Here is a 23,479-nt window from a genome sequence, read left to right as displayed (position 1 = left end):
ACAAGGCAGAAAAGTTGATGTGGACCAAGCATAACCATTCCTATAACTTATAAAAAAAAGTTTCTATGCTTTTAGTGCCCCAGAGTTTACAAAACATTTTCAGACTCATTATTCATTTAATCCTCTTAATGCTGGACTGTTATTCCCATTTCTACAGATAAGAAAACTTAGTACAGAGAAAAGCTAAATGGCTCCCCAGTCTAGTAAGGGGAAGAAATAAAATTCTAATCCATTTCTCTGAATCCAAATCCATGTTATAACCATGTCCACCCAATGGGCACATTTAAAATGCTTATAAAGCATTTATTATTTTGATTATGTTAGCTAAATTTTTAAAGCCTTACTCTTTATGACTGACATAAAAGTTGACTTCATTTCAACCCTGACCGAATTATTTTTAAAGTCTCCAATTGAGAGAGGCTGGATGAACTAGGGTTTTGTTATCACTTAAGACAGGAGAGGCTGAGCATGGTGGCTCATGCCTGTATTCCTAGCACTTTGGGAGGCCAAGGTGGGTGAATCAGCGGTCAAGAGATCGAGACCATCCTGGCCAACATGCTGAAACCCCATCTCTACTAAAAATACAAAAATTAGCTGGGCATGGTGGTGTGCACCTATAGTCTCAGCTACTGGTGGTGGGGGGTTGAGGCAGGAGAATCACTTGAATCTGGGATACGGAGATTGCAGTGAGCTGAGATCATGCCACTGCACTTCAGCTTGGCAACAGAGCGAGACTCTGTCTCAAAAAAAAAAAAAAAAAACAGGAGAGGCTGTGGATGCATGAGAATTCTCTTTCCATTTCTCATCTTACCTCATACCCCAGCTGGGATGTGGCTTACCTGGTGAAGAAGTTCCGGCCATACTTTTGCCAATGATCTTTGAGAATGTCCTCCACACTCTGCTTGCGGGTGGCTAGGATGGAAAGCCAGGCAAGGACAGCCCACAGTCCATCTTTCTCACGGATGTGGTCAGAACCTGGCAGAGGGAGAGCGGGCTGCTGTGAGAAATGTGCTTTCTCCCAGTACCTGAGAAGGTATTGGATATGGTTTGGCTCTGCATCCCGACCCAAATCTCATTTGAGGGAGGGACCTGGTAGGAGGTGATTGGATCATGGCGGTGAAGTTCCCTCTTGCTGTTCTGCTGATAGTGAGTGAGTTCTCATGAGATCTGGTTGTTTAAAAGTATATATCACTTCCCCCTTCACTCTCTCCTGTGGCCATGTGAAAAAGGTGCCTACTACTCCTTCACTCTTCTGCCTTCTGCCATGATTGTACATTTCCTGAGGCCTCCCAGCCATGCTTCCCGTACAGCCTGCAAAACTGTACATCAATTAAACCTCTTTTCTTCATAAATTACCCAGTCTCAGGTAGTTCTTTATAGCAGTGTGAGAACAGACTAATATAGTACTCAACAGTAGGTATGCAGATCCAATTAAAGGAGTCATGCAGCTTGACTGAGGACCTGAGTACACAGGAGGAATCACATATTAAGTAAGCAACATGATATTGAAAAGAAATTGATGCTTCCCAAAGGGATTTAGAAATTTAAGGCAAATGCCAATAAAAATGTCACTGAGATAATTAGGTGGAACTTGATATATCAGTTATAAAGTATTAACATGAAGAAAAAACACAATAGATCTTAAATGAACAAACAGCAGAAGAACATGACCATTATAAAATTTCAGTAATTCAAATAGTTTGGTGGCTTAATGGAAGAAAAGAGTGCATCTGGAAAGAGATCCAAGCACATATGAGGCTTCAATATATGACAAAAATCTCACTTTGAGGCTGTGGGAAAAGAATGGATTATTTTTTAAATGGCATTTGGATAACTGGCTAAATAAATTGTTTTCTTCCCCAGAAAACACCATAACAAAAATAATTTAGTTGAGCGAAAAATTCTAATGTAAAACTTGAAAGCTTTTAAATACTTGTATATATTATATTAATATATATGTATAGTTATATATACAAATCTTAGGGGTGATAAATAATGTAAATTCAGTATTTATAAAAGAAAACATCGATTAATTTGTCTGCTTAAAAATTAACATTTCTATACTGAAAAACTACTATGGACAAAATTAAAAGCCCATTGACAAACTTTAAAAAATTAAAGAGATCTGGTTGTTTAAAAGTGGATAGAACTTAAAGTAAATGTTTAATACAATTACCTTATGTTTAATGTTTAATACATATATATTATATATATACATATATATAATATATATGTATACACAAACACAAACACACATGCACACATATTTTTTGAGACGGAGTTTCACTCTTTTACCCAGGCTGGAGTGAAGTGATGTGATCGTGGCTCACTGCCACCTTCACCCCCCGGGGTTCAAACGATTCTCCTGCCTCAGCCTCCCCAGTAGCTGGGATTATAGGTGTCTGCCATCACAGTTGGCTAATTTTTATATTTTTAGTAGAGACGGGGTTCCTCCATGATAGCCAGGCTGGTCTCAAACTCCTGACCTCCAGTGATCCACCTGTCTCAGCCTCTCAAAGTGCTAGGATTACAGGTATGAGCCACCCCACCCAGCCACATTGAATATATTTCAAGATAGATATTTAATATATTCAATATAGAAAAAATTCTTATGTATGAATAAGAAAAAAGCAAAAATTCAATAGAAAAACAGGCCAAGGATATAAACAGACAATTTGCCAAACAATACACACACACCAATTAGCATAATAAAAAGCTGGTGTTATTTTTAACGAGCTAAATTAAAGTTAAAACCACAATGAGGAACTGCTACTTGCTTGACAGAAAGTGTAAAAATCCACAAGTGTAAAAATCCAAATAGCCAGTACCATGAGAATAAAAGAGAAACGGTGGGATGTGGACACTAGCACAATCTTTCTGGACAGCAACTTTTCAAAAAGTATCAAAGCCTTAAATATGGAACTACTCATTGATCCAACTGTAAGACACTGTTCTTTTTAACCATTAAGGTTTGGTTAAATAAACTCTGACACATCTGTCTCCTGCTAAGGTCCTTGCTAAAATCTTTAACAAAAAATTTTAATGGGCTTCTCTGGATGTACTTACATGCATGGACACCCTTTTCCAAGATCCTGATATGGAACACAACTCTCCTTTTTTTTTTTTGCCATTCAACTCCTTATTCTGAAAGAAAGCAGACTGCATGGAGCCTTATTTTCTGATTTCTGAATAGAACTGTATACAAGGGCTCTATAATCATGTTTTCATATTATCTTATATTGAGTTCTTTATGTGCCTGCCCTACTTCACTTCCCATAGGGTCTGATTCTTCTTGGAATTGTCAGAGTATCTAGCACCGTGCTGTGTATGCAGGAGGCACATGGTAAACGGTCTTGCTTCCTCTCTTCATCTTTTCAGATCCAGCTCAAATGTCCTCTTTGTTTTACTTTTTCTTTTCTTTCTTTTTTTTTTTTTTGAGACGGAGTCTCACTCTGTCACCAGGCTGGAGTGCAGTGGCGCGATCTTGGCTCACTGCAACGTCCACCTCCCAGATTCAAGCAATTCCCCTGCCTCAGCCTCCCGAGTAGCTGGGACTACAGACGTGCGCCACCTTGCCCAGCTAATTTTTGTATTTTTAGTAGAGACGGGGTTTCACCATGTTGGCAGGATGGTCTCAATCTCTTGTCTTGTGATCCGCCCACCTCGGCCTCCCAAAGTGCTGGGATTACAGGTGTGAGCCACCACACCCAGCCATGTTAAGACTAGTTCCCAAATTCCCTAGGCAGTCATGAGCTCCCTTCTCTTTGTTTTCCTATAGCAACCTGCACAAAACATCTGGGGTGGCGCCAGCCCCCTCAATTCTCAACTATCTGTTTGTGGGCCTTTCTCCCCACTGTGTGCTTTTTAGGGGCATCTCTTATTTAGCCTTGTAATTAAGTCTGGTGACTAGCATAGCACAAGAAATACGTAAATAACTAATTATGAAAGACTCTATGAATGAATCAACCAATCAATTTACTCTAACACTCTTTCTATTTTTGGTTCTTAAAAAAATAGAACTTTTTCTTTCAAAAGATTTTTCTCTTCAATGGGATACTACTTTTAAAAGTTAACAGTCCTCAAAACTCAGATGCTGGCAAAACTAGAGATAGTAGGCAATATTTTTAGTGCTTTATATAACATATTTTAAAAATGTTTACCTAACTTTATTATCTTTAGACTTTTATTTGCCTTTACTGCTATTTTAAGGAGCAAAAAGTTAGCTCTCTGGTTCTTATGGCTTTTGTAAATGATATGTTTTGGCAACAGTTCATCCTAAGAAGCAAGATTCTGGCAGCTTCCCCAATATATTGGGAATTCATGACAGCAGTGTACAGCTTGGAATTGTTTGTCTGTGCTCCACTGGGTTTCTTTCTTCCTTTTTTTTTTTCTTTTTTTTTCTTTTTTCTCCTTTGGCCAGACTGAAAGCATCGAAGGCAGTGTTCCATTGTGCTGCCCTAAGTAAAGAACTTGATTTTTTCTTTTATGCGGAAATGAAAATAAAATCTAAAAGTCTTACTCAACTCTGGCCAAGTTACTTGGAGATAACTAAATCATACCCCTAATATTATAAACAAATTACCTGCTCTGGGTAACATAAACAAATATCCAATTCCAATTGTGTAACACACAGCCTCTTGGAATATTCTGGTTCAACTCACTATACCTTGGATGTATCAAAAACTAGGTAATTAGATTAATACTCAGGAAGGTGGAGCAAATTTCATTTTCTTCTGGATTTTGATGAATGACGGCAAGTTCCCAGTGGAAAATACCAATGGTGCATGTATGTGTTTCTAAAGCTATTCTTTTTGCAGTTGTGGCTCAGTGGATAAAGCTTGATACTTAAGAATCAGAAAACCTGAATTTGAGGCTCTGTTACTTATAAGCTACTTGAATTTGGACAAATTGCCTACATTTTCTGAGCCTCAGTTTCTTCAACTGCAAAACGGAAATAATGCTAACTTCTCTCATAACTGTGAGAAACTATGATAAAGCAAGTACAAATATTTTATAAACTGTGAGGTATACTGTAGCTACTAGATACTGTTTTGAATAAAGGAAAAAATAAAAGGCTTTTATGGAAAATTATTACATTTTCCACTGACTTTATTAGGCTTTTAAAAATAATGCTCCTTGATTGTACATAATGGAGAAGAAAATAGAAGAATATAACCCAATATGGTCTTTCCTTTGGGCACTGGGATTACAGTGTTTTTTTCTCTTTCCTTATTTTCTCATAATGAACATCATAAATTACTTGTTTCATCATGTTTTAATTATTAGAAAGGAAAAGAAGCCAAACTCATTAAACTGTGAGACAGGGACGACTGTGGGCAAGGACTGCTAGTCCCAGCTGGCACGAAAGACAGTGGTGGGTTTTGCACTGGGTCTCTCTTCAGCCTTGCTTCGCTCAGGGACCAACTGAGTGCATGGGAATTCTACCCTTTCAGCATCTTCAAACACCTGTCACTTCACTTCAGTCTAATCAGCACCTTGTGATAAGCACAAACTTGGCTCAGTCAGGGCACACCCTGGGTCTCAGCCAAGAAAAATGTCAACCATTCCTGAGGGAGCCAAGAGCTAACAATTTAGGGACTGAGTTACATTTACCAGTATGGGCATCTCAGGAGCTGTCCAGGCTTCTGCCCCTGCCAGGTGACAGGCCTGAGGATGGGGACATGGCAGCTGAAAAACAACTGCATGGAGTTCTCTGAAACTACCAGTGTCTGTCTGTCTCTTTCTTTTTCTGCCAGTTTCTTTCTCTCCTCCAGCCCCCTGAACATTCAGTTCTCACTGCCTGGAAAGCCCACCCCCCATACACCTATTAGCCTGGCTAACATCTCCTGCAATTACTTTCAACTTCACTCTTATCCAAGATGCACTCCCCATGCCCTCTGTACTTCTACCACTCCCTGTGATCACGCTCTACCCTAGACTATGAGTTGTACTCCCCCCACAGGGGTTGGCCCAAAGTCAATTGTTAAGACAGTTTGCCCAAAGAATGGCCAGGCCCCAGTTGACTGGCTGGGAGGCCCAAGTGACCTGCTGTGACTGCAGTCCTGTTCTCTTGGTCTTCTACTGCACAAATGACTTCACTTGGAAAGGAAGGTGAGCTCCTCAGAAAGCCTTTTCCAGACCACTCCAGCCTCTAGGGGGCTGTCTCACCCAGACATGGGGTGCTACAATCTTCCCCTGTAGGCTTTGCCTACTGGGAAATGTACTCAATAGCTATGCAAGTTAGAATGGGCAGAAAACCAGAAAGAAAATCTGATCTCCTATACCACAGAACCAACTTAGGCACCCTGAGTATAAAGCTCCCGAAGTACCCCTGTACTTCACCTTCTACTGCTTTGCACACTTGGAATTCATGCAGCCCTCCATGAGAAGGCCTTGTTCACCATGTGTCCCAGAGTCTAACTCAGTATCCAGGATAAAGCCAAAGTTCAATAAATATTTGAGGAACGAATCAATGCAAAATGTACAAACATGAAAGACTTCTCATAAGAAACTAAAATTAAAAGGAATTTGCAAAGCATGAATGCTGTAATTCTTCAGGTTACCACTCCTGCATGATGTATTAGCACTAGAACCTTTAAAGATAGGAAAGGGAAACAATATTGCTAACCTCCAGACCTGACTGGATCATAACTTACATATCTCCAAGTGATACCAAGTTCATCATCAATCTGTTTTCCCATCCCTCTTTCCCAAGCCCCCTATTTTCCTGAGGAAGGGTTCAAAAGCATGGTATTCTATACTATTCAATGACTTCACTTTCAAAGTCCCAAGATTTCCAACGTGGGATAGAACTGACAGTCTGCCCTCTGCCATTGCGTATAAACATGCGGATAAACATCATCATCCACGGTTAGGAAGAAAAAACAGCTCTGTGCCATGAGATCAACCAACAACAACAGGCTCATCCTGTCTAGTTCTGGTCCCCATTTATCCCTGGTGTTTGTAATGCTGATCTCTGAAGAAGTGTCCTAAGCTTCTGTGGTTACCATATCTAGGTGAGAAAGTTGCTGCTCCTCCAGCACTAACAGACTAATGTATACTTGGTAATGTCAGTAACATTGCAAGCTTGTTCTTCAGATGCTAGTGGTTTGTTTTACTTGGTGGGCCAGTCCTGAAGTTAGACTCCTTTGCACCTCTTTGCAAGCAAACTTCTTTTGTGAAAGTGCATTTCTTCCCACACAAGACTTTGGTGTTCCCAACCTGGACTGTGGTGAGTGATTTTGAGTCATTCCAAGAGTCCCAGACTATTGCAAGAGGTGAAGTGGATTCTCCATTGAGGTGGGTGGTTAAGCCTGAAAGCACTGACTAGTCACTATGGTTCCAGCATCATACAGGAATTTACATCAAATGGCTTTTAAAGGTCTTTCTTTTCCAACTGCAGGATCTGTTTGTCTAAATGGAAGGTGCCAAGTGAATAGTGTTCATGAACTCATTCAACAAGTGTTTATTAAGCACCTGTTCTACGCTGGGCTCTATGGGAGGTAATCTAGGATAAGACACATAAGATCTCTGTCCTCATGGCACATACAGTCTATTGGAGCCAACAGACATTAATCAAATCATCATAAGTAATTGTAAAATCACAGCTGCAACAAGTACAACAAAGAAGAGGTACGTGGTACCACAGGAGCCAATAATCAGGGGATTTGGCCCACTTTGGAAGCATTTTTGAGAAACTGTCTCTGCTATCACCTTGAAAAATACAGAAATAAAGCACTCTGTGCTCAATTAAGCTACAGAATTCAATTGTTTCAAAGTTCATAGAGTCACTAATGTCTACCCTGAGAAACTCGGTGAAAGAACTGTTGGAAACACTCACTAGCAAGGGACATGGTAGCTAAAAATTAACTCCTCTATAAATAAGAAGATCAGGAGTTCAGTTAAATAAGCCCAGCTGCACTTGTTCACAACAGTGGAGATCCATGGCTATGCAGCCTGGCTGTTTAAATGTTTATCTCAGAAATACTACACAACAAATTTCTTTTTTCAAAGAGAGAAAGAGACAAAGAGCTTGTGATTATCCTCATGATAATGAAGAGCATTCTCTCTTTGGATATTAAATATACCAAAGAGATGATAAAAGTATAATTGGCACTAGGTATTTGTTGAATGTGTTAGTAAGAACAAACTTTAACAATAATCTAAAGTGTGATACTTTGGTTCATGGAAATCTATTTCACAAATATAACATGAGAGACTTCCCTTGGCAAACAGTTCTAGGTAAAAACTTTAAGGGTTTAATTATCCACAACCTTATGTGGGTTAAATAGTATTATGCAACTTCCTAAAAGCTAACATAAAGGAAAGTTATATTAAGAAAAATTCAGTGACCTATTCAATAGAAATAATCATCCCACCCTACTTTTCACTTGCCAGGCCAACCCTGAAAGATTTGGGCTCAGTTCTGCGCATCACCTTCCAAGAGTGGCACTGGTCAACTCAGAAGCACCTAGAGGCTGGCGCTGGGGCTATAAACAATGGGAAAAGAGGAATGACTGGAGGAAACAAAGATGGACAGCCTGAAGAAGGAAGGGCCTGAGAGCTGCTTCTTGTATTTAAAGGCCTGTAGTATAAGAGGAGCAGCTTGTGCCATCCTGTCTTCAGGCCTGTTTCCTGTCAGTCAGCACCAGGGATTCCTACTTGGCTCTGGGGCGCTGATCCCTCTTGCCCAACATGGGTCTGTGGAAAAAGACATTACTGGCGGGACACAGAGGCTCACACCTGTAATCCCAGAACTTTAGGAGGCTGAGGCGGGTGGATCACGAGGTCAAGAGATCGAGATCATCCTGGCCAACATGGTGAAACTCCATCTCTACTAAAAATACAAAAATTAGCTGGGCATGGTGGTGCACACCTGTAGTTCCAGCTACTCAGGAGGCTGAGGCAAGAGAATCACTTGAACCCAGGAGGCGGAGGCTGCAGTGAGCCGAGATTGTACCACTGCACTCTAGCCTGGTGACAGAGCGAGACTCTGTTGCAAAAAAAAAAAGATAGTTACTGTATATACAACAAAATGATAATAATAATTATGGTGAGGATAGTGTATAATATCATCATAATTATTATATATAGTGGTTAACTATGTTTAGGCAAAACTGTACTAATGGGATTCTTTACAGAAGAATGTTCTGGAATCTTCAAATGGTAATATCATTGTGAATATCAAAGATTGAGAAGTATGGTCCAATTTTCCCAATTTTTCTTGACCCCTAGAACCCTCTCATGAAACTAGTATTCTTCCACATACCCACATGCTCTGAGAAACCCGACTCTAGACTTTTATCTTTTCACTAGGCTCAACACTGATACAGGTACATGGGGACAGGAAACCAAAGGTTTTGACACAGTTGCTGCCTTCAAAGACATTCATTCATAAAGAGTCCCATTCATTCATAAAGAATGACTGCTACCAGGCCTGAACTAGATGACACTGTGGGGAGTTTCATGGGAGAAGACTACTTCACAGGCTCATTGGGGCATTCACGTAGTGTCCCTCGGAATTATGTGGCACCATCCACATTATATGAAGAAGAAAAGGACTAAGCAGTGGCCTTGTAATCTCTGATTTAAAGACCTACAACTCTGGGAAATTGTCTAGCTTTGGTTGTGGAAATTGTTCAAACCCAAGACTCATCCAGCTTCCTTCATATCTTCTAATTCTATCAAGGTAATTCATTGCCAAGGAATATTGCCACTCTCAAAAATATCAAGTTGCTGTGAAGTTTTTAATATGTGCCTCAAATTTGCCAGCTCATTCTACCCAACCTACCTCCAGACTTATAAGAAAGGAAATGAAATCAATGTTCTGTTCTGTTTAACCTCACATGAATGGCAGCTCAAATGCAAAGGTGAGAGAATGCCTGTTTTTGACCTTTTCTTCCCTAAAGGGTGACAGTAGAGTACTATAGGACCAAGATCAGTGCATTTACTGAAAAATATTGGGTAGAGGGAATAAAAGGAGAAGAGATGCAGCCACTTAGCTACCTTATAACCTGGGTGGAGACTGATACATGAGAAAGGGCCACACACCTGGACAGATGTTTAGAAAAGAGAGACGGATGCAGGTAGTATGAGGTAGCAGAGAAGGTCATGAAGGAGGTGGCAGTTGGGATCAATAGTTGGACAAGCAGAGAGGAGGAATGAGAGCACAGAGAGTGGGGACTACGGGTCTTGGGTCATCCCCCGAGAATACCATGTGCCCTTCTTTCACTCTAATATAATACAATTACACGTACACCCTCAGGCACAAGGATGGATTTTTAAGTTCTTGATGACCCAGCGATTTAGTTCCACTCTCATGGTCTTCCTTCATTTAGCCTTGATTACTCTGCTATAGAAAACTTGGCCTATAAAGGAGAAAGATTTAATGCTGTGCTGAAACCCCTTCTTAAATAAAAACAAAAAACTGACTTGCTCCACCATATTTCTTCTCAGAAATGAAAACATTTATAAAGGTTTCTTTGACCACCGAAGGAAGAAAAATCTGTTTATCGCTCTGTTTAATCCCTACAGACTCAATGACCATGCTGCCAAAGAGGCCCCCAAGCTTCCTGTCTGAGTAGATGTGATCCTCTGGAAGTAAAATTAGCCTTTCTGGCTAAATATGCTCACCTCTTTGCAAATGTGTACACTTCATCAGGGTTGTTATAAATACATTGTGCCTTGATTTAGGACACATCAGCTACCGTTGCTATTTCAGTGCTACCTTAGCAGTCTAAGATTTTACTGGAAATAGTGGTTACAGGGAGGAAAATGCTAGGAGAGGAGTGTGACTTACCAGTCCCGAAGCTCTCCTCTCCACAAAGGGACAGTTTGCTCGCATCCATCAAATTCCCAAAAAACTTCCAGCCAGTTGGGGTCTCATACAAAGCAATCTTTGTAGCATTAGCCACCCTTCAAAGACATGAAATCAAAGTTACATCACAGCAGGACTGTCAGCGTAGCCATGTGAGGGCTGGAAAAGGGCAATCATTATTGTAATCGAGGGTCCCATTCAGCATTGCTCAGAGTTGTACATAATTCTAAGATTGGTGGAAAATCTTAAGAGAAAACTTGTGTACAATGGACTATTATATGTGGGTTCAAGAAGGGGGAAGAAGAAAGAATTAATTCAGATCCTGGAGTTTAATATTTTAGAAGAAGAATCAGTAGTAAAATGTTCAGGGCTGCTTTTTGGGCGATTTAAACCCAAATTTTGGATACAGACTGCATCTATAATCATTCTATAAAGAAGAGAAGAATGATGTTTTGATGCACTTATAATCACAGGATCATGAAATACTGGGTCTGACAGTCAGCATTTTACAGAGAAGGAAACAGGGCCCAGAATGTTATGTGATCAGATCAAGGTCAAAAAGCCAGGATGACCGACTGCCCAGTATTCAGCTTCCAGGTCAATGTTGCTTTTGTCTTATCAGAAGTCCTCCAAGGGGAGATGCCCCAATGGGGTCTCCCCTTTGTACCAGCTTCACCCACGTTGATTAGTGGTTCCCTTGCCCTTCTAACATGTCTTTCATTTTTATTTCTCTCTAGGTTTAGACTATTTAAAACCTTTGCGGCTGGGCATGGCTCACTCCTGTAATTCCAGCACTTTGGGAGGCCGAGGCAGGCAGATCATGAAGTCAAGAGATTGAGACCATCCTGGCCAACACAGTGAAATCCCATCTCTACTAGAAATACAAAAATTAGCTGGGCATGGTGGCATACGCCTGTAGTCCCAGCTACTCAGGAGGCTGAGGCAGAAGAATCGTTTGAACCTGGGAGGCAGAGGTTGCAGTGAGCCGAGATTATGCCACTGCACTCCAGTGTGGCGACAGAGCAAGACTCTGTCTCAAAAAACAAAAAAAAACAAAAAAACCTTTGAGTGACTTAAAAAAAAATTCTTTCCCTTTGAAGATAAAAAGTTACCTGAAAAGTTACCTCAAAACTCACTGTTTGAGTGAGATTTGCTTCCCAGAATGTTTGCCTTATTTCCAGGAAAGCAATGCCAGCTTAGCATTCTGAAATTTGAGGAAAAATCAAATCTATGATTTTGAAAACTATGAAAGTACAATAAACTTTTATCTGGGTAATGAGGTACTTTAGTTGGGATTCTATATGTAGATTATCAGTTTTTCCAAACATTGAAATTACACTGTTCTTGCATAACACAGAAGGTATTCCACGACCTGAAAGGCCTAATGTATGATAGTGTGGCCTCAAACCAGCTCATAATTACAAATGCAGGACCTGGAGGTAGAAGCGCTGAGCTCAAATGCTAGCTCTCATATGTTAACTTCCCTCACTTTCTGTTTCCTCTTCCTTAAAATGAGGCCTGCTGTGAGGATTAATTGAGATGGTGAATGTAAAAAACACTATACAAACTACAAACCACTATATGGATATTAGTCGCTATTTTCTTGTTAGCTGAAGCAAAGTCAGCACCAATTCTATAAGCATCTCCCCTCCTACAGGAAACGACTGCATGGCCCAGGGGTGGGAGCAAAGGGTCTGGATTCAAATGCTGAGTCAGCCATTTACCAGCTGGGGGACCTCAGGTAAGTTACTTCTTCGTCCTTTGGTTTTCCCACCAGAAAAATGGTGTTACATACAGCATTTACCTCATGGGTTGGTCTGAGAATTAAATGAATTAAAACGTAAAATATTTAGTGTCTACAACAAGGTAACGTTCAATAAATATTAGCTATTATTATAAGAGCCTAGAGATGTATTACAGCCTACTTTCCTCCCTGGCCTTGACCTTTTACTCATTCATTCATTCATTCATTCATCCTTTACCTTTTATTCATCAAACATTTCCTGCACACCTGACATATTCTAACTAATATTTTCCCTGGTCCTCATCAGTTACGACTTTTATTTTTCAATTTTATAAGTGTGATCTGACAAGCTGCCTCAAAGCCTTTGTACAATGAAGTGATACATAAACATTCACTGTGTTTGTGTGAGCGTGAGCAATCCGGTTCTGTTGAAACTCTAAAATTACTTCAAACTGCTCTTTTGCCCACACTCTGTACACACTGCAAAAGGAAAGTGATCCTCCAGAATGCTGTCTTGAGTACTTCCATTGTTATTCATTAACACTCAACTCAACCATTCATTAATTTTTAAAAATGTTATGTTTGTGTGTGTTTACCCTACTATATGCCAGGCACACTGTGGTCAGGCAGAGTCCAGGATGGTGAACAAGACAGTCCTTTCTCTGCAGAAGTATAGTCTAGCAGGGCAGCCCATCAAGCAAACAGGCTACCAGAACACAGTGGGGTAAGTGCCAGGAGGAGGAGGAGGCCCAGGGTGCTAAAGGAGTTCAGAGAGGGGCATTGAATCCAGAAAAAAAACACCCATCCCCTCACACAGAAACCACTCAGCACACACTATGCATCAGATGCCTATGCTGAAAGGGAAGGACACATGTTCCAGACACAGTGAAGGGTATGGTGAAGACTGGGACCACTCAAGACAGGAAAGTCAAGGGAATGGAGAGACCTACCGGTCCAGGGCACCGCTCGTGGGCATGCTGCGTGCAAAGCCATGGACCCCGGTCTGCTGGAAATATGGAATGCTGAAGATGTTGGCAGCAATGACAGCCACAGAGTCTGAAGGGTTCACAAAGAACCCATGCTTGCCCAGAATCATGTTTCGATCCTTGGGGAGAAGAGAGGATCAAAGAAAGACCTTTTAATCAAACTACGAGAAATCGAAGTATCTTCCATGGAGGTTTTATACATTTAAAACTACAAAATTTAACATTGATCCATTTTCCCATACTGCATTTTTAACATTGGGTTTTATTTTCAATGGGTTTATACAGTACCACTGGGCCAAAGTCACCTCCATGCCAAAGAGTTAAAACTGTTTTCAATTAAAGTGCAAGCATAACCTCCTTTTGAGCTGAGTCCTCTGTTCTCCCTCCAGAGGTCAGCTAACTTTAACCTCTTAGACTTTTTCCAGACTCTGGAACCAATCATCTTTTTCCCAGGGGAGGAGAAAATGCAATGAGAGAAGAAATATTGGCTGTTTACATAGTTTGGTAGGTCTACTGGGTAGACTGCGTACCATAGTCTATGTACCACAGTAACTGGGAGGATGGCCGAAAAACACTCCCAGCATGCACTGCATCACAAACATGTACTGCCAAATAATGTCTGCTGGAATCCCTTTAATTTCCCAAATTTTTGATAAGGGAAAAATTATTTCAGGAAACAGTGGATTCCAGCTGATGGTAAAGAACACTAGCTACAACAAAAATATATCTTCAACTAAGTAATTGTGAACAGTGCCTACCATCAGTGAGATACCAGGAAAATAAATCTAAGACACATCTCTTCCTTATCTGGTACATAGTCATCCTTGTAAATAAAACAGCTTATTTATAAAAATTTCAGTTGTAGAGAATGAATAAAATGTTAATTCTCTCAATATCATCTTCATATAGGCAATGAAAATATAGCGTCAATATTCAGCTCATGTGAATGAATAAATGGGTGTAAGACCAAAACTTGTCCAGAGATTATATAAGTAGTCAGCTGCTGGTTAAGAGTAGAAACTGCTGGGTGCGGTGGCTCACGCTTGTATTCCCAGCACATTGGGAGGCCGAGTTGGGTGGATCATGAGGTCAGGAGTTCGAGACCAGTCTGGCCAATATGGTAAAACCCAGTCTCTACTAAAAATACAGAAAATTAGCTGGGTGTGGTGCTGCGCGCCTATAGTCCCAGCTGCTCAGGAGGCTGAGGCAGGAGAATTGCTTGAACCTGGGAAGCAGAAGTTGCAGTGAGCCAAGATCATGCCACTGCACTCCAGCCTGGGCAACAGAGCAAGACTCCATCTCAAAAAAAAAAAAGAGAGAGCAGAAACCTACCTTAAGACAGGTATCTAGAACTCACTCAGCTCATGAAATACCAGTCATTCTATCATAACCAGAACTTAATCACCGTACCACTGTTAGCAAGTATGGATGCCTGAAATTAAATGTATGGGTTTCATTTCAGTGACTCCTATTTCTGTTCCAGAGGGTCTTCTAATAATTTAGTTCTGACCTCGGGTTAGAATGAAGGATCCTTGACAGTCGCTCACATAGTCTGGCAGAAGCAGCCCACTTTTTCCCTATCTGCAGGATCAGGCCTGGCCTATACCAGAATTCACTGAAATGCACTTATACTCACCCCATCTCCATCAAAGGCAGCTCCAAAATCATGCTCTCCTGACTTCATGGTCTCCACCAGGTCAGCTGCATAGGTGAGGTTGGGGTCAGGGTGGTGTCCTCCAAAGTCCTCCAGAGGAACGCAGTTAACTGCTGAGTTTGCAGGGGCACCGAGTTCTTCACAGAGGATCTTCTTTACATACGGTCCCACAACTATATACAGCATGAAATAAAAGTATGCAGAATCAGAAAATAAAACTCCTTAAAGTCTGTGAGGATTCAGGGGCGAGTGGATGCATTCTGGGGAGAAGAATGGCATCATCAGAAACAACGAGAACTTGTGAAATGTGTTCAGGGGATAGTGGAGAGATATGCCTGACTGGAGAAGAATGTTCTCTAGAAAGGAACAATGAGAGATTATGTTGGAAAAGGTGGGTCCAGTTCATGAAGGGTGAAGTGGGGAAAGGAAAGGGAACCAACCATTATGAAGGTCCTACTGTACACCTGTGCTTTCTCATTCAGTCCTTCAGGAAAGCTCACAAGGTGGTACTGATTAAAGCTTCAGAGCCTGGACTCTGAAATCAGAGTGTCTGGGTTCCAATCCCAGCTCTGTCAATCATTGGCTGTATAATAACTTTGGGAAAGTTATTTAAACTCTCTGTGCCTCAGTCTCTTCCATCTGCAAAATGAGGGTAATACCTAACAGGATTGATGTAAGAATTAAATGAGTTAATCATTATGAAGCACTGAGAACAGTACCTGGCAGATATCTTATATGTGTTTACATTATGATTATCACCTGCAGTTTACAGATTTATTGGAATGCTGGTGTTCTGAGGTAAAGACATTTGCCCAAACTTACATGGCTAGGAAGAGTGGGAACTGGGATTCAGAGCTGGTATTTTCCTACTATGACAAGCTAGCTGACAAACTGATTGAAAAACCAGAAACAGGCTGGTGTGGTAGCTCACACTTGTAATCTCAGCACTTTGGGAGGCTGAGGCAGACAGATCACATGAGGTCAGGAGTTTGAGACCAGCCTGGCTAACATGGTTAAACCCCGTCTCTACTAAAAAAATATATAAATACACACACACACACACACACACACACACACACACACACACTTGCTGGGCATGATGGTGGGCACCTGTAATCCTAGCTAGGCAGGAGAATTGCTTGAACTTGGGAGGTGGAGGTTACAGTAAGCTGAGATCACGCCACTGCACTCTAACCTGGACAACAAGGCGAGATTCTGTCTCAAAAAAAAAAAAAAAAAAAAAAAAAAAAAAAAACCACCACCACCACCAAACAACAGGATAAGCCAGTTACGTATGTTTACAGTGACATTTTGTATAATTATCAAGAACACGCATCTCAGAAAGGCTGAGAGAATATTTTCACCAAGGAAGGTACTAACCCCAATACAGTACATGCCCCAGGGGTCAGAACACTGTAGAATAAGTGTGTCCAATGAGGGGTCACCTGTTAAGCAGGTTATTGACACACTACAGAATGAGGTCAAAGCAGCCAGGGCTGTGAAGGCTACAGAAATGAAAGCATTAGAGGAACAGCTGAAAGACCTGGAGAAAAGTAGTCTACCATCCTGACAAGCTCCTCTTACCCAATACCCCCCTCACAAGCCCCATTCTCCAGCCAGCCCAGGCCTGTCCTTGTGACATCAATTTTTAAGCCTTTGTGCCTTTGCCACAGCCACTGACTCCATGAGAATGACCACTGCTTGATTTTTCATCACTCTGGATCAATCTTTCATAAGAACTGAGTTGGCTGCCACTTCTTCCAGGAAACCTTTCTTTAAACCCCTAGTCAAATTATGCCTTCTTACAACTCCAGAGAGAATACTTGAAATTCTAAATCTCGTTTTGTTGGCTTGGCAGGGGCTAGTTTTTTTTGAGACAGTGTCTCGCTCTGTTGACCAGGCTGCAGTGCCGTGGCGTGATCTCGGCTCACTGCAACCTCTGCCTCCTGGGTTCAAGCGATTCTACTGTCTCAGCCTCCCAAGTAGCTGGGATTACAGGTGCACACCAACACACCCGGCTAATTTCTGTATTTTTAGTAGAGATGGGGTTTCACCATGTTGGTCAGGCTTGTCTCAAACTCCTGACCCTGTGATCCGCCCACCTCGGCCTCCCAAAGTGTTGAGGTTATCCACCACGCCCAGCCCAGGGGTTACTTTTTCACCCATCTTGTCTCCCCAGACGTTGCACATTCTTTGAAGAAAGTAATCTGCCCAGTCCCTGCCTATTTCCCAAGCATGCGTGTTACAGGTATCCAATACACATCTGTGGAATGGTTTAAAATGACAGAATTGCTTTTGTCTGAGTAAGGAAGTAGATCAATTCTGTGGGAGTCCAGAGGCCAGCTAGGACCCAAGGGGAGAAGTTCCAAGGATGGAAGATTTTAGCTCCCCAGGAGAAGACTTTCTAACTGTGGTTTGCAGTGTCACAGGAAACCCGAATTGCATCCAATCGCAGGTGGAGAGTCTTCTCCAACCAGGCAGACATGTGTGTATAGGTTTCAGGGATTCTCATATACCTACATGTCTGAGAAAACCTCATGGTTCTGGTTCACAGCAATGGCTGCCCTTGCTATGGACCTGACCACACAACCCACGGAGGAAGAAGAGAGGTCTGTAGATATCCTGTTGTTCCTGAATTTAATCCTCAGCTTGCTCTTGCCCTCTTCTAAGAAAAGGAGCATATGGGGGCAGGTGAGTGGGGGTGGGGGGCTCAGAAGTGTGTTTATCACATCTCCCAAATGACCGTCCTCTCAGAAATACATGGGGGCGTGCAGCAAGAATGTAAGGTATCTTCTGAGGGGGAGGAAGAGTCCACAACAGTGGTTGCATGTTACTCAGAACCTGACGCTTAATGTGGAAACGCTGACCTTCACATGAGCTTACCACGGGTAGTGTCTCTACTGTTTTTGCTACTTACAAATAGATTTTTATCTGTGTGAATATTGCTCTGGTTGCAAAATAACTCTATTTTAAAACCATCAGAGAGACTTGAGAAAAGTCTTGTTAAAGCATCATGACACATAGAAAAGAGCAACTTCCTATCCTTGAGAGATGCGAATTGAAAAGAAATGACTGTATACCTCCATGCATAGCATCAATACGGATCTTCAGCCGGTTTGGCCCAGAAAGTAGTTCTTTCAGTGCACTGAAATCAAAGATGTTTCTCAGCATTGTAGCATAAGCTTCTACTGAATCCACAATTTCCACTGTGAGAACAAGCAACATTAAAAGATGGAAGGACTAAACACATTTAGAAATATTATATTTTGAAGTGATTATATTGCTGTAAACCTGCAATCACTATTTTAAAAGGACAATGATTGAACAGCTCCAGTAATACTAGGACTGTTAAATGATATCTTATCTAATACTAACAATTTTTCTGAGAGGTAAATGTTATTAGTCCTATTTGATAGATAAAGAAACTCAACACGTGAAGGGTTAAGGAACTTGTCCACACAGCTTGGATGAGGCACACGGGATTTCCTACAGAGGTTGTATAAATTTTGCTCTGCCACCACAGCGCTTCCTCATTCATCATCTTGAGAGGTTTGTTTTGGTGTTATTGATAACGTAATGCCTACTTTTCTTTCCTTTTCTTTTTCTAAGTAAGTCCATTGTCATCAAGACTTCACGGTACTAAGTGGAAAACAAAATTTTTTAATGAATCCCTTTTCACATGTACTGTTTAAGGAATAAAACAAATATAAGAACTTAGTATTGTTGTTCTTTTTGGATATTCAGGGGTTCTGAACATTTTCAAAAATGTTGGATATTTAGAGTTTCTGAAAATGTGGACATTCAGGGGCTCTGAACATTTTCAAAATAGGAAGACTTTAAGAAACTCTCTACTGGTATCTTCTGAACCTCAAGAATGTCTTCAAGATGCATCAAAGTGCCACTTTATCTTTGATAGGATGCAACTGTCAGCTCTCAATGAGTAGGTTCAAACAAAAAATGCAATCCATCCTTTGGCCAGGAACTAATTAACTAATAAAATGCATTCCATAAAGTTGTGGTCCAGAAGGAAGAGTACATATTAGGCCAAAGTCAAAATGCAAGTCCATTGCCAACCGTCTCATCCTTATTTTATTAATCTGAATAATTTTATAAATATTCTGTCAATTATTACAATACCTGGCATTCAACAACAAAATGTTAACCACAGCTGCCTATGTAGGGAGTTTCAACTTAGTCCCTCCAACATGGTCTGACTGATTTTACCAAATGAGAGAAAATAAAACGGAAAGTGTAGGCTTGTGAATCATTCACAACTGAGTTGAAATCCTGATTTTACCATTCACTGATTGTGATCTTGAGCCTGTTACTTAACATCTCTCAGCCTTCGTTTCCTCATCTGTAATAGTGAATGCTGACAGTACCGCCCTGACAGATCTATTGTGAGAATAAATTGGATTAATATGTGTGAAGACCCTGGCAGGTAGCAACATGTCAATACAAATTAACTTTGAATGTAATCTTACAGGTCTTCTAGTCAACGCATGAAAACTGAGGCCTAGAATGTTGGAAATGACGTACCCGATGTCATGCAGCTGATCCCTGGCAGTGCCCAGGGAGTCTCAAACCTAATTCCAGACTTGTTAATTAACTAACACTTGCAAAGCTTATAGACCACTCAAGGAAATCTTTCCAAAGCTGAAGGCCCTCTATTAAAACATTGAAAGGAAAATTGCTTAACTTGGAAATAGGAGTAGGCAGAAAGAAGAGGAAAGTAAACATGCCTGTGAAGGGTTTGAACTTGTTTTCCAGGTCAAACTGCTGCTTTCCCAGAAGACCAAGGTCTACTTTCAGGTCAGGGCAAATTGCATATTCTTCAATTGTCTTGCTGATTTGGAAAATTTTATCAGTTATTGCTTCTGGAGCAGGACCTGGAAACCAAACAGCAAACAGTAGGTCACTTCGTGCAGCGCACATGGAAATACAATCCAAAGCTCATTACTTCCTCTTCACTAGCACATCTACCATTTCATCATTCAGCCAGCAAAGTAGCAAGATTTTTCTAAAAGAAAATATCATGTTAAGGAAGATTTGTGCATGGCTTTTCATATTTAGGTACAGTCAAATGAGAAGCATTTCACTGTCATCAAAATGAAGCAAAAAGCACCCGTCTACCCCTGCAAAGGATCAGAACCAAAACCCTGCTGTCCCAAGGCTCCAGGTATTAGTTTATCCTACTGAACATAAACTTGCCTGTCCTCAAAATGACAGCAAACTCACCTCCATTAGAAATATTGAATTTGATTCCAAAGTCTCCATTGGGCCCCCCTGGGTTGTGGCTGGCTGTCAGAATGATCCCACCAATAGCTTTGATTTTTCTAATGATGCAGGATACAGCAGGGGTGGAGAGGATTCCATTCTGTCCAATAACCAAGCGACCGATCTAGGAGAAGAAATCCAGAACACACTCTTTAACATCAATACATCCAGAGTCACTGCTCAGAAACACCAGGACAACAGGCAGATGGACAAAAAAAAAATATTCTGTTGGACAAGACAAGATTTTATTTAATAAAAATCTACAGCTTGGCTATCTCTACCATATTACTGCAGTAGAATCAGCAATGTTGAACAAATTCCTTTAGATGGTTTTTGGGACTTGTTTTAGAAGAGTGTGTGGTCTGTGTGTGCTCTAAGGCTCTGGCATGAAAACAAGGCATATTAAAAAGTGCCTTTCCAGATCGGGTTCACAATTTAGATGCATTAAAAGATTATGAGAAAACCCACGTTTTTATCCAATCGGTCATACTTTCAGTTCATAATGGGAGAAAAGATATAGGTTTAGCTAGTTAAAGGGATTCTACCCAGAGGAAAGGCTTTTTTAAAGTAAAAAAAAAATTTTTTTAACTAAAAAGGGCAAATTTTATATCAAGATTATTGAAAAATTACTCATCAATTTATCTTTCCAGTAAAGCTTGGCTTTTTGATATAGTGGGTTTCCTCAAAGCAAGACACACCTACTCATGTTACAGTGTACCTGGGTGACCTCCTGGGCCTAAGACAAGAATGCTGGAGTTATTCCTGAGTAAACGAGTCAGAACGACCTACTTGAAAGGGCGACCGGTGGGACTTCCCATATCTCTTCCCATATCTCTTACAGATGTTATCAGTACTGCTCCTAAATCTTTTTTGCTAAAATGACAGTAATTTACATCCGTTTCAACATGACTCAAGTTGAAAAAGAAGGAAGAGCTGCTGTCAGTTCCTCTTAAAAAAAACAGGGATTTTTTTAAATTGTTCCTCTTAAAAAAAACAGGGATTTTTTTAAATTGTCCATTTGTTATTGCTTTTTGCTTCGCCCAAGATACATATGATTGCAGAAACAACTTGGTGGTAGAAGATATGTTTCTAATGTTGAAAATGTCCATGAGATACCTGGATTCCCTGAGGAGAGTTTCTCTGGGACTGTTGGCTCTGTCAGCCTTCCATAGCTCATTGAAAACTGTCAACCACTCTACTACCAACCACCTCCAAGGAAGCATCTGGTTCACTTCAGTGATCTCTTGGCTCTCCTGTGTTATCTCTGAACAATTTTTGTTGTAGCTGCCCTAATATATTGGTTATATCCTGCCTTCCCCAGGAAATGGTAACCACCAGGGTAGATGCTGTAAGTAGGCTGCTTTTTAGACTATAGGAACCTGCAGATAGTCTGGAATCACTACTGATGATTGTTACTGAGCTACAGAGTGCTTTCTACATCCCATGGCACTTTTGATCCATTCCCACATTTGTTTCTCCCAAGTACCACTGCAAACATGAGGAAGCTGAGGTCCAGAGTTAACATGATCCTGCCCATTCATTCATTCTTGCCTCCATCCAGCAGCAATAACAAGCATTAATGGAAAGGTGATATGGCAGACACTAACAGATGACATGACAAGGTCACACAGCTCATTAGTGGCCACAGCGGGGGAAAGTATTGAAACCTCCTGACTCAACACAGTGACATTTCACCTTCTAGCAGTTTCCAGGTGTGGTTGTGATGAGAATAAAAGCCTATGTTCAGGCAATTCCAGAATTTCCATAAAAGGGATTTAGGGGTGGCTTGTCAAGTTGTATTTAAACAGCAAGCACACCAATTTTTATAGAGATTGTATTTGGTGTGCAAGGAGAGGCTGATGATATTATGCTATACCATCCAAGTCACCCCTTAATTCTACAATTCCTTATGGTGAGATGTGCAATGCTTCTAAGCTGAGAGGATTATGCCAGGGGTAAGAGTAAGAAAGAAAGTCGAGAGATAGAAGCAAGATAGCTTCTCTCTTTAGCCCAAGAAGAGGTACATCTGATGGAAGAACTCCCATTCCAGATCAGGCTCTATCCTGGGAATCACTCTCAGGAATATTGCTCTTGAACTGATACAGGCGAGATATTGCTCTATTACCTTCCTTCCCTTAAAGATGCCTGGACCACTGCAACAGCTCCTAACTCAATCTCCCCTGCCTCTCTCCCACATGAATCTGTCTTGCTCGACCCTGGCTGGATCCATCTGGCTACTCAAGCCCATCTAGTTCATCTTTCTAAACCATAATTCTGTGTCCCTTTTCTGACTCCAAAACCTTCCCATAAATTCCACTTCTAGGTATATACCTGAAGAATTGAAAGCAGAACTTAGACAGACACTTAACCACCAATGTTTATACCAGTATTACTCAACGGAAGTCAAAGGGTGGAAAGAACACCAACATCCATCATCAGATGAATGGATGAACAAATTGTTGTGTATACACACAGTGGGATATTATTCAGTCTTAAAAGTGGGGGAAGGAACGCTGCCATATGCCACAAGATGGATGAACCTTGAGGACATTATGCTAAGTGGAATAGGCCAGTCGCAAAAGACAAATGCTGCATGATTCCACTTACATGAGGTATTTAAAGAAGTCAACACTATAGAAATACTAAGTACCATGGTGGTTACCAGGGGCTCAGAAGAGGGAAAGATGGGGAGCTGTTGTTCTATGGACATAGACTTTCAGTTTGGCAAGATGAAAAATTTCTAGAGATATGTTGCACAACAATGTATTGTTAACATTACTGAATCGTACACCTAAAAATAGTTAAGATGATAAATTTTATTATGCTTTTTTACCACAATTAAATTTTTTTAAAGAATTGGTCACTGTATTCAAAGATGACAATGTAATCTATAGATATGGATGTGATTGGAAGGATATATATAGGATAAATTTTTTTCTTTTTTTTCTGCATGTGAATGCCAGGTCATAAGGATAAATATTTTTTAACTCAAGAAAAGGGAA

General features: G+C 40.8%; 1 protein-coding gene across 3 annotated transcripts in view; it reads right to left on the bottom strand.

Moving 5' to 3' along the window:
• Nucleotides 1-23,479, bottom strand: part of PGM1 (phosphoglucomutase 1) — a 68,039-nt gene that overhangs the window by 10,960 nt on the left and 33,600 nt on the right. For all 3 annotated transcript variants that reach the window (XM_012442504.3, XM_012442503.3, XM_064372431.1), the window contains exons 2-8: nt 20,439-20,601; nt 19,943-20,089; nt 18,281-18,406; nt 15,183-15,373; nt 13,511-13,665; nt 10,799-10,914; nt 840-975 (exon numbers count right to left, since the gene is read on the bottom strand). In XM_012442504.3, coding sequence (XP_012297927.1) covers nt 840-975; nt 10,799-10,914; nt 13,511-13,665; nt 15,183-15,373; nt 18,281-18,406; nt 19,943-20,089; nt 20,439-20,601 — 1,034 coding nt within the window. The remainder of the gene's footprint in view (nt 1-839; nt 976-10,798; nt 10,915-13,510; nt 13,666-15,182; nt 15,374-18,280; nt 18,407-19,942; nt 20,090-20,438; nt 20,602-23,479) is intronic.

This window comes from Aotus nancymaae, unplaced genomic scaffold (genome assembly GCF_030222135.1).
Source record: "Aotus nancymaae isolate 86718 unplaced genomic scaffold, 86718_ANA_hifiasm-v0.15.2.pri h1tg000007l, whole genome shotgun sequence".
Taxonomy (NCBI): Eukaryota; Metazoa; Chordata; class Mammalia; order Primates; family Aotidae; genus Aotus; species Aotus nancymaae.
The sequence above is the reverse complement of the archived record's forward strand: the minus strand, read 5'-3'. Positions and strand labels throughout refer to the sequence as shown.